General features: G+C 35.6%; 1 protein-coding gene across 4 annotated transcripts in view; it reads left to right on the top strand.

The window, feature by feature from the left end:
- The window catches only part of MUSK (muscle associated receptor tyrosine kinase), a 133,042-nt gene that overhangs the window by 54,829 nt on the left and 65,575 nt on the right, over positions 1-12,638 (top strand). For 2 of the 4 annotated variants that reach the window (XM_030814805.1, XM_030814787.1), the window contains exon 6: positions 10,224-10,348. In XM_030814805.1, coding sequence (XP_030670665.1) covers positions 10,224-10,348 — 125 coding nt within the window. Of the gene's footprint in view, positions 1-4,247; positions 4,276-4,666; positions 4,697-10,223; positions 10,349-12,638 lie in introns of those variants that run through there. The other 2 variants (XM_030814797.1, XM_030814817.1) reach the window with 2 other exon arrangements.

Below are 12,638 nucleotides of genomic sequence, written 5' to 3'. Positions count from 1 at the left end.
TCATTATATAAATTCTATCCAGCTGAATATATAAAAATAAAAATTTATATTATTGTTTGAAAGAGGTCAAAAGTATTGATGTTCAAAAGTGATATTTTTATCCATCTGGAAAACACAAGAGTATCAACTCCAATGCTACTTTAACTAATATGATAATTAATCCTATTTACAAATAAAACACATACTTACATACACATATATTAACAATTTTCCTATATAGCAGAAATAACACATTAGAAATTAATTGTATAACAAGGCTTCTAACCAGGCAGCCTAAATCCAGAGTCTCTTCTCTTAATCTTTATGCTATATGCCACTACATGTTTTATTACTTACATTGACTTGGCCCTAATCACTGAGATAAGAAATTGACCAGTATACCTGAAAGCTCTTTGGAATGCCCATGTTCAAAGGAGCCCTTTCATATATGTATCTCAAATTCTTTCCCTTTGTGATTTCAGTATTTCATTATTGCTTAAACCTTTCCAAAATACTTCTCCCAAAGTGGAGCTAGCCAGATCTTATTTGGCTTCACCTCCAAATTCTGTTTGCTTTATTTGCATGTTTCGTCTCATGATAACTCCACTAGCAGAAAGAGGAGGTCCCTGTGCCACCTAACAAAGAACAAAGAATGTGTGATTTCAATCTCTTCTGAGACTTCAACTCTACATGGCCAAATTCCTATTATCTTCTTGGCTGCATCCACTCTTGTGTCAAAAGAAGACAAACCTTTCCACAGCTCCGCATGTTTTCTCTTCTGGTTTTGTCTCTTTCCACAGGTTTTTCCACAGGTCTATGTAATCTGTATGATTTTACTAAATGTCTTCCTTTTATTTTTATCAGGGAATCTTTATGGCTGTCCCTCTTCTATGTAACAATAGATTCCCCCTCCAATTTCTTTCTCCAAACAACTAATACAGTGAATTGAGTAGGAAAAACTTATTTTATCTTCTCTAGAATCATATCACACACACTCACACAAACACATACACATACAAACATTCACATTCAAATTTGGGTAGATAGACTATTAGGAAGATAGTAAAAACAAGGGTTGGATATTCATGATTTTCAATGAAATTAATGAGCTGTGTCATATGACTAAATAAAAATTATGCAAATATGTCAGCATAGAAGTTGAGCACTTAGGATCTTGCTGTTCTTAGAATTTGTTAGACTCTCTCTGTGTTAAGTTTGTTCTGAGTACCACAAAATTAGAGAAATGTGAGTTCAAAAGTGAGCAATCAGAATGGTAAATTGTGGCTATCAATCTTGGAAACATAAAAATATTTGATGAATTTCTTTTTTCATTCTTGTTAGGTGGATAGAAGTAGGAAAAGGGTCTTATAGATAGTAACTATAAATAGATTGGTTTTGGTTTGATTTTGATTTACAGATATTCTCTCTCTTTTATAACACAGTTGATCAAAATGGATTGCTACTATGGTACTGAGTTTCTCATAAATAAAACTTTTCAAGAAAATTATAGATTACTATTTACCTTGGATGTTGAAGTGAATTGAATAAATTATATCTCAGATTAGTCCAATAAGAGCAGTCATTGATTATTCTAAATATCCTATTGGACAATTCCGACAAAATAGGATGAAAATGCCCCACTAATGCAACTGGCAAATAACTTGTTTAACAATAAGTGTGTTCTTCTTTCTACAAGAGACTGTGCTGGACTTTAGAGGAAAGTAAACCAACAACAAAAGTCTGATACTAATCCCAGTTTAATTCTAGCCCTACCTCCCTAAAGAAAATTACAAATCAATTTGGAAGACAAGAACAATGCATTACGTATAAAGCAGTTAAATAAAAATTTAGTAACTAAATGGGAATAAAGACTATGAAGCAGAATATTTTAAAATTGATAAGTGGTAAAACAATAAGTTCAGAAGTCTAGAGTGATCCTAGTAGGCTAGGCAAGCAGGATATGTGGAAAAGCTAGGACTACTGTTTGAGCTTGAAATGACCAACAAAGTCATACAGTGAATAACTATACCTGAGCTTAAATAGGCCTATAGACTTTTCTTGCATAATTTTCTCTAATTTAAAGTAACCTCAATTGTGTGTGCATGCATGTAAATGTGTGTATGTTAATGCATAAACATATATAAATTTGTATCTATAAAGAGGTATATTTGCATTAGAAAGAAATTTTGATAGTCTATAACTGAAACTATAATTTCTGGTAGGACTTCTAAGCTTCCTCCCAGGAAAATGACAAATCTTAGACATTCTTTCATTTCTTGAGTTCATCCACAGTAAGTAAACAGTGGATGAAATGGGTGTATTCTTTCAAAATTTTGCACCGCTTCCAATTCCAAATAAGGCAAAATGAACAATAGTAACAACAATAACATCAAACTGAAAAATTTCAAAGGAAAATTAACATTATCTAAAATTGAGCCTATGCTCAAAGTAGAGTTCAAGTATAGTCCTGTATAGATCATGGAGCAAAACTGAAAGGAGACTCAGAATTGACCTGCAGTTGCCCTTGAACCCTGACAAAGAACACTCTAAGAGAAGAAAATGACAAGTGAATATAATTCTCAAAATTTACTGATGGAAAAAAATTACTGATACTCTTTAACTTTAGTGGAATAAAGTTTTGGAAATACCACAGTTGCAGAATAAAGACACTTAATATCCCTATAAAAACACCATGTCCATCCCAACCACTCTAAGTTACTTGGCTGATAAAGGAAAAAGAAAAAGAGAGAGAGAGTTTTTTGTTTTGTTTTGTTTGTTTTTCCAAACTTAGAAAGAAACATTGTTCTGGGGCTCTAGAAAGATGTGTCCAGCCCAAAGGCATTCAAATGCAATTTTTCAAGTCTAATCTGGCCCAGTCATGGACCTTCTTTTATTTCTCCTGATTGATGTATGTGATACAGACAGGGAATCTGCAGTTTCCTAATGTCCAGATGACCAGTTTTAAATATGAAAGAAGCTAATATTTGTCCAATACCTGTGCTTTACCAGGCACTGTTAGGAATATTGTAAAAAAAAAATTTCTTCATTTGAAGGTACATTTGACAGGCGACCTCTAAATCTCCTTTTAACGATAAATATATTCAATTCAGAAGTTTTAAACAGTTTTTGAACTTGATGCTTATAAACAAAAACCAAGAATGTACCACTGAGTTGATGGAGGTAGGGAAAGTTCAGACAGTAGAATCTAAATGAGGAATTACAAATTCACTTAAAGGTAAGGGGATTGGGTGTTAAGTGTAAATATGAGACCTTCTCATTGGGAAGACTCAATGTCTGAAAAGGGGGTTGAATTTCTGGCTCTGCACCTGCAGCAAATCTCTAAGACTTAGATCCTTTGTCTGGAAAATGGGCTAATTTTGGGGGGGGAGAAAGTGAAGGCTTTCACTATTTATTTATGACAAATATTCAACACTCACAATTCTCTCCAATCAGAAGTTCTTTGAGATGCTATTGGTCTTGACCAGTCAGAGAATGGAGTCATCTGACTCCTCCATTCTGAGAATGGCCCCACAGACACTATAGGTTTCAAATTGGCCATTAAACCTGCCTATAACCTTGTCAACTTTGGCTAAGTTCATCTGGATGGACGCATGGTCCTTGGAACCCACGATGCGGTTGCTGGTGGAACATTTCCACTGCATGTACAGGTCCACAAACTCAGGCTGGATAATATCAGTTATGTTCAATTACAGAGACGTGGGGAGAGTTAAACGGGATCACATAAAAAATGTGCATGAAAATATCCATAATCTGTGAAGGACTATGCAAGTGTATTATTGTCATTGAATGTTGTTAGCAATAGCATGGCCATTTTTTACTTACAAATAAATATTGCAGTTGACGTATTACTAACTCTATGAAAGGTTCAAATTGACATGAACAAATAAAACTTCAGGAAAGAAAACTAGAGTTCCACATGGGGACTATGTCTGTCATGGTTATATTAAACATTTTGGAACAATTAATTTGGTTTTGTTGTCTCTCTTCTAGGATTTTTAAACATTTATAAATTCTCAATTCTTTCTATTTAATCTAAACATTTTACAATATCCTGTGGACCTTCCTTCCTTAGTAGATTCCCAGAAGGTAATGATTTGCTCCTTTCTGCTCTCCAAGCAGCTTCTGTGTTGGTGCAGAGTTGCAGATCTCTGTTGGTGGTAGGTTCTATTCTGCAGAAACCCCCTAATCCTCTGTTTACCACAACATGAGTCTATTGCCATAGAAATGATAGCTGAGATCCCAGATTGAACACCACTGACTTCACAGCAGGGCCTGGTAAGAGGAGACTCTAAGCTACAAGGGGGAACGCAATGTATGAGAATAGTAGGCACTCTGTAGCCTTGAAAGAAAGGATAATTGTCAATATTAGAATAAAAATTCATGAAAGAGCTACATTGTTAGGTATGCTGTAGTTTATTTTCCATAGAATACTGCCTGGCTAAAAGTAATCATTTTGAAATCTTATGTCATTTAATAATTTGCTTTCAAAAGGTCAGCAGTTTCCCTTGATTGCATTTGTTTCTTATTGAAATAAGAAACAAGCAGCTTCTAATTAATCTTGTTGCACAATTGATGTTTCTGTGGTCAAAGATTTCCCTTTTCATGATGTGTTGTTTTGTTTGCGTGTTTATTGTGTGTGTTTGTTTTGTCTTGTTTTTATTAACAGAGGAAAGTGAACCTGAACAAGATACTAAAGGTATTTTTTTTCTTTCTGCATGGCTTCTTTTTAAATGTGTAGCTCTTTTCAATTGTTTATTTTTGTTGACCTTATAAACAGCTCTAAGTGCCATTTTTAAAGAAATAATAAACAATGTATGGGGAATATTAAGTCACAGCGCTTAACAGTGTTATTAGATAGGCTTCTTTATTACATAATATGCTTAATGACCATTTGCATTTCTTAAGAAAGATTGAGTTAAAAGTAATGTTTAAATTTGGTGTCTCTGGAAATACAAACAAAATGAAATGAAATAAACCAGCATGAGAGTATAAATCCCACATAGATTGGAAAAGAAAGCTACCCTTTGACTAAAAGACTTTTTGGAGGGGTAGGGGGCTTCACAGTTTTTGGATAAATGTTAGGATGTCAAGGTGCCAATTTGGTTTTTATTGTGATGATTTCAACAAGATCAGGAGTATTATGCAATTGGTCCAAATCAACAAAAATTAAGTTATTTTAATTGCACAGAGACATATATATATATAGTGGAATATGTTTAGAGAAAAATAGCTGGAAATTAAATTTTTATGGGAAAAATTCTACTTTTTCCCGAACAGTTTTCTGTCAACAGCTTCTGTTTTCTGTTAAAAAAAGAAAAACAATTAAAGGTACCTTGCGTTCTGATTAAGCCCCAAACTTTGTGCTCTTCTAACCTAAAATTTGATATTTGGGGGATGAAATTCGTGAGTTCTCATGTAATAGAGTTGACTGTAGGAATTAATCTCAAACTGGTATTATTTAAAACAGTACCTCCTTATCTTAGTATCTCATATAAAGTACAGATAATGTTTTCTTATTTTTAAATACCAGGTTGCTTACAATTAAATACAGGTAAAAAAGCATTTTACCTGGTCCTATGTGAATTTTTTTTCTTAATTTATTCCTATCAGTCATTGCTGGTTTGAATCATGTAACCTAAAAACCCTTTTCAAAGGAAGCTAGAAAATAACAAAAGAGGAAGGGAAAATAAAATCCATGGGAGCTCCTTGTGTCCTTTGAAATAACTGCTCAGAAATAGAAATTGATAAGAGACTTAAGTATTCCTCTGGCACTCCTCCCTTACCAAGAAAAGAGATGGAGTTCATCTCCAGCCAAACTGCTCATTTATTTCAGGACTGAACATGGATGACCTGTCCCTTGGGCTTTTTATTACACTCCAGTGCAATTTCAGAGTGAATTATGCCTTTATCTTTTTACTATACATTACTCCTTAAGATGACAATCAATAATAAAACTGATTGTGTATCTGAAAGTGCTTTGAAATAAGGAGAGAGAGAGAGAATATAATGTGGGTATGTTATAAAAGATTTTAGAATTGCTGGCTTCTTGAGCCCAATTTTGAATATAGGATTCTCCACTTGCAGTTAGCCTGCAAGTCTGCTCAAGAGACATTAAAGCCCCAAACTCATGAATAGATCCCGTGAGAGAAAACCCAGAGTTAATTATATTACCTGTGTCTATTTTCCATGTTGCAGATGCACTTGCTTGCCCACAGGAAAGCAAGTGGTTTAGGGCTCACAGTGAATTGGAGAATGATGGATAAGACTATGTACAGAAAGAGGGGTTTGATGATTTTTTTGTTTAAAAATCCATATCAAAACAGTTATAAATGCTTTCCAACTTACTGAGTAATTTAATGCTCCTTCTATTAAGTGGTTTAATTGTTTATGTAACAAAAACACTTTTATTTTCTTTTATGCAAATAAAACACAAAATAGGGATATTCTATGCCCATTTTATTTAATAAGAAACATGTCATATAACTTTTTAAATTGATGACCTAGAATGCATTTTCAGCTTGTGACTACCACTGAAATAATGGGATTTACTGTTGACCTGTGTCCAAGTTTGTTATTGCCGGTGTATTATTATTCATGGAGGTTAATCTGGCATTTATTTTTAATTGCAACTGACTTTGTTGTTTATAATGCTTGAAAAACATGTCAAAATTTCCCTCATCACCTTTTTACCTTTAATATTTGAAAAATGGTAAATTTGAGTATTATGCAATTGCTCAGATAGAGTTGGGTAAAAACACATCAGCTTTATTGCTGATAAGGCTGGAATGAAAAATAAATATTTCTATTCCATGTGAGAATTAGACTAACATAACTTATGTTTCCTCATCCTCTTCCTCTCCACCCCTTTTTCCCCTTCACTCCTAGTTGTAGGATGAAGAATCCCTGACCTGGTGAACTTACTTACACACATCAACCCTATATCCTTCTTAGATGCAAGAGAGCTGGGAGACTGACAGCTCAGAATAGGATTGAGATACACATAACATATCCAAGTCCCTTCCCCCAACCTTACCAGAGAAGTCATCATGTTCATTCATTTATTTATTCGTTCACTTAGCAAATATTCATTGAGTGCCTACCATATATATATACCATGCAGGGTTCTAGAAATAGAGATAGATATGTAGATAGATATATAGATTGTATCAGTCAGCTCATGTCAAAAAGCAGAGCAAACCTTGCCCTTGTGATGCTTACATTCTAGAGAGGAGAGACAGACAAAAAACAAACAAGCAAACAAATAAATCAGTAATTACCAAATGATTCAGATAGTGGTGTTATGATAAAATATAAACAAGGGTAAGGGGAATGGGGATGAGAAGGTACTATGATAAGGAAACATTTGAGTAGAAACCCAGAAGACATCTGCTATCTCCTTTGAGAAGGGAGGAAGACAGGCAGGAAGGGTGGAAACTAACTTTCAATACTGAAAAAAGGGGGTTGAGTTTCTATTTCATCGTTTAGGGAGCATGTGAGAGTGCAGGAGAAAGCAGCTTCCCTTTAATCCCTGGCCTTATTGTCCTCTTAACCTAACCCACTGCACTTAATGAAACCCATGGTCAGCCAAAGTATATGTGCCCCCTTCAGGGAGAAGTTTATCAGCAGTCTCATATTCATGAAGCTACCTATAATGTCAGCAGCACTCCTGTACCCTCCTGTGCCCCACTGGAGCCCCCAGAAAGTTCCCATGGAGGGCAAAGTACTATATTAGGTAAATTAATTCCAAAGTCACATTAAATTGACTGTTTTATTTACCATCCCACACTATGCTTAGTTGTGTTGTGCAATGTGGATAATCAGAGGTTTTGCAATAAGCCCAAATGATATTCCAAATAATATAATAACAGCCAAAAGAAACAAACTGCTGTAAATTAGGACAAAATAAAACCTTTCCGATTACTATATTTCCAAGAAGAATTTAAAGTCCCCAAATTAAAACTCTTGGCTTTATAAATTAAAGGAGCAAAACATAATTGAAATTACATTATTCTCCAATTTTTTATTCTGCTCATCTTCAGCCAGAAGGCTTTCATTCAAGATGCCTTTTTGATTCAAAAAGTTCAAGGGTATAGTCAATGTTACTAGAACAGTTTTCTAGCACATGTGAGGTTGAAATGTGCTAGATTTTCCAAATCTCTCAAAGATCCTGCTGGTTTCAGATTCTTGGGCAATGGGATCCATAGATGGTCATACAGTAGTCCCACACTCAAAAAATTTAGGAAACACAAGCATAGCCCCAACCCCTACAAGAGTTATTTTAGCCAGATGATGCACATGGACTCTATGTCTCCATTATTGTAACCAGAAAACATTAGAAGAGTACCTGGACGCACCCTCACTAGGATGCCTGTCAGTGTTAGTTGTCAAGAGTCTGTAACATGTGAATTTAGATTAAGTTGGGAGAATAAGAATTCAAGCAGAGGCACACATTGCATTTGGGTAATATGTCTCTTAAGTCTCTTTTAATCTATAATGGATCACTCTTTCTTTTTTACGCCCTAATGCTAATGATTTTCCCTGTTAAATGTCTGGGTTTGATTGAATTGCATCGCCATAGTGTTTTTCAAATGTTCCTCAACCCTTTAATTTTTGTAGATTGTTAATTGGACCCCAGCACTTACTTAAAATCAGGCTCAATTTTGGTTTTGGGGGACAGATTCAGCTTCATTTTAAACATTTGATAGCGTTCTTTGTTATTTTTTAATAATCTCTTTTTGCCTTGAAGACAGCACCTTCCTTGCATTTCTTTTCTCCTAGTTTTGGGCCCCACATTTCTATATCTAAAATATCAATATCAAAAGATAGGAAGTCAAATTAACTTAAATCTGCCAAAAGCCCCAACTGTCAAACAAATCAATTGTTCCTTCATCTCTTTAAATTAGCAATGCTTTTTAAGAGGTACTCAACAATCAGACCAACTTGAAACACTGCTCTAGACCTGTTCTATCATTGTCCTGCATATCTCCTTATCTAGCACATGTGGTCTCCCCATACTTTAGTTTAGAATCCAATCTTCACAAATTTCAATTTACCTAGAACTAAGTTTCAAAGCATTGTGTTAATTGGGGCTTCATACTCTAATATTAAGTTCTGTGCTTAAGTCCTAGAAATCAAAAAGTAAGAGCATAAAATATATTTACAGTATAACAAGCCATCCAAAAGATTCCATAATAGTTTAAACAAATACTGAATTTGAAGTCAGAAGACCTGAGTCCAGGTTTCTCACTCATCACTCTTGTTACCTTAGGAAACCAACTTACTTAAATTAACAAAGATTTGGTTTCCACATCTATAATATAAGAGCAGAAATCTAGCTGATCTCTGGAGTCTCTTCCAAGTTTAATAATTCTGTGAATCTAAGTATCCTCCAATTTATAATGTACTGTGAGCCTCAATCCCACTCTTAAGTTAAAGGTAAAATTTCTTCCTACATCAGAATAACTTCCTCTTACTTAATCAGTGGGGATTCGGGGTCAGAAAGGAATAGAAATTACTCATTCTTCTGCCTACACTTTATCTAAAATATCCTTTTTTTTTCTTTTGGCCAATATATCATCTGAAAAGTTTGACACAATTTGTCTGCCCTCCCACTATGATACAGTTGAGGGTGTGAAGTATAATTATTTGATTAATTCAATAAAATACTATCCTGTGCTTGCTCTGGTCAGGAACTCTGCCTGAAACAATACAGCAGTCAACAAAAGACTTTTGGCTTCAAACAATCTAATGGGAAAGGGGAATAATAGGCAAGTAAAACATAAATAAGGTAATTTCAGATAGTTGTAAGGTGTGTAAAGACAATAATGTAGGCTGATGAAAAGTGAATGGGGGGAGGATTACACTTGATGTTGGGTGATTAAGAAGGACCTTTCTGAGAAAATGTCACTTAAACAGAGACTTGAATGATTCAAGGAACCTACTATGTGAGGATCTGGGGGATGAGTGGTCTAGGCAGAGGAAGAACATGGGCAAGTTTCTAAGTTAAAAACAAGCTCGGTGTGTCCTTGAGTGGTGAGAAATGTAGGATTATAACATAAAGGGCTTGGAGGCTTGGCCATGGCATGTGGTATTATCCTTAAAACAGAGAAAACACTGAAGAACTGCACACAGGGGAACATGGTCTAATTTGCATTTTTAAAAGACCACTCTAGCTTGACCATTTCCTACAGGACCGTCACTCACCACTTCTGTCTTCCTAACAGTTTTTGCCAGGATCCTGCGGGCTCCTGAATCCCACAATGTCACCTTTGGCTCCTTTGTGACCCTGCACTGTACAGCAACAGGCATTCCTGTCCCCACCATCACCTGGATTGAAAACGGAAATGCTGTGAGTGTCATGTGTGTGGGGACTTGTCTGGGGAAGACCCATTGGTGGTGAACTGCAGGATAGACCATATAGTTGTAGTTACCCAGATCTCTGTCACTGGTCTCACCTACACCACTTTTCAAAGCCTCCCAATATCTTTGTCCTAGAAGCCATTGTCATAGAAATCGAACTTCAAGAGTTTGCTTCCTTCCATGTATCGTGAGGAATACTAGAAAACCAAATTCTTTCTTTGTGCCTTTGTGTAAATGGGAAGTGGTAATAATATCTTCCCATATAAGTAAAATAATTTTCATAAAACTCATCACTGAAAGATTAGTTCTCTGCTAGAGGCTACTTTGATGGAACGTAATCCGGAGTTAGAATCCGTGTCAGTTCAACATTCTTTTCTTCATTTTCAATAGTGGTAATAATAACTGATGTATATTAAGTAGTTATTTTCAGCCAGGCCCTATTCCAAGCACTTTACCTACGTACATTTATTTATTTATTCATTCTACAAATATGTATTGAGCTTCTGAACATCAAACACTATTCTAGGCCCTGTGGATACAGGGGTAAACAAAACAGGCAAAGTTGTCTGCCCTCAAAGAGCTTACCTTCTCATGGGGAAATACAGGAAAATACATGTTGTATGTGTATGGTGTCAAATGCCATGAGAAAAATAAATCAGGAAAAGCAGACAGAAAGTTCAACCTTAGGAGAAATCAGAACTCTCCTACACTGTTCATGGGAATGGGAATTACTACAGTCACTATGGAAAACAGTATAGCAGTTACTCAAAAAGCTAAAAATGGAATTGCCATATGATCCACCAATCCCACTACTGGGTATACAGTCAAAAGAAAGAAAATCAGTATATCTAAGAGGTATCTGCATTCCCATGTTTATTGCAGCACTATTCACAATAACCAAGATATAGAATCAAACTAAGTATCCATCAATGGATGAATGGATACAGAAAATGTGGTACATATACACAATGAAATATTACTAATCCATAAGAAGAATAAAATCCTGTTATTTGCAACAACATGGATGGAACTGCAGGACATTATGTTAAGTGAAACAAACCAGACACAGAAAGAAAAGTATTTCATCTTCCCTTTCATAACTAAAAAAATTGATCTCATGGAGATAGAGAGTAGAATGATGGATATCAGAGGCTGGGAAAGGTAGTGGGGAAGGGGGGGATAAAGAGGGGTTGGTTCATGGGTACATACCTAATAGTTAGAAGGAATAATATTGAGTGCTTAGTAGCTATATTAGTCAGTCCTCGCATCGCGTTAAAGAAATACCTGAGACTGAGTAATTTATAAAGAAAAGAGGTTTAATTGGCTCATGGTTCTGCAGGCTGTTGGGGAAGCATAATGGCTTCTGCTTCTGGGGAGGCCTCGAGAAACTTGCAATCGTGGCAGAAAGCAAAGTGGGAGCAAGACATCTCACATGGCCAGAGCAGAAGGAAGGGAGAGGAAAGGTGCTACACACATTTAAACAACCAGATCTCACAATTCACTCACTCACTATCATGAGAACAGCACTGAGGGGATGGTGCTACCCCATTCATGAGACTTTTGCCCCCGTGATCCAATCACCCCACACCAGGCCCAACTCCAACACTGGGAATTACAATTCGACTTGAGATTTGGTGGGGACACAGATCCAACCCATAGCAATAGCACAATAGGAAAACTACATATAGTTCACGATATTGAACTACATAGCACAATATAATATTTATTGTGTATTTCAAAATATCTAGAAGAGTGGAATTGGAATGTTCCTAGCACAAAAAAATGACAAATTATTTAGGTGATGGATATCCCAATTATCCTAATTTGATCATTACACATTATATGTTTATATCAAAATTTCACATGTACCCCGTAAATATGTACAACTATTATATATACATAAAATTTTAAATTAAGAAACATTTTAAACAGAAAGTTAGACCTCAGGAGGAAGATTATATTTTTAAAAGAATGATCAGTGAAGGCTCATTCAGACAAAGACATTTGAACAAAGATCTGAAGGAGTTGAAGGGTGAAGTTACATAGATAACTGGGAGAAGACAACTAGACAAAGTCTCTGAGATAATGGTATATACGGCATGTCAGAAAAACAGCAAAGAGACCAATGTGGTTAGAGGGAATTAAGCAAAGGGTCAAGAGATGAGAGGGAGGCATTGTGGATCCTATAGGCCTGCGTGGTCATTTAGACCACTTTGCTTTTATTTGAGTGAGATGAGGTGCCACTGTAGGTCTGTTTCTGTTGTCTGTTTTCCCACTGA

Source organism: Nomascus leucogenys, chromosome 1a (assembly GCF_006542625.1).
Source record: "Nomascus leucogenys isolate Asia chromosome 1a, Asia_NLE_v1, whole genome shotgun sequence".
Taxonomy (NCBI): Eukaryota; Metazoa; Chordata; class Mammalia; order Primates; family Hylobatidae; genus Nomascus; species Nomascus leucogenys.
Note: the sequence above shows the minus strand (reverse complement) of the source record. Positions and strands in the feature narration are given on the sequence as shown.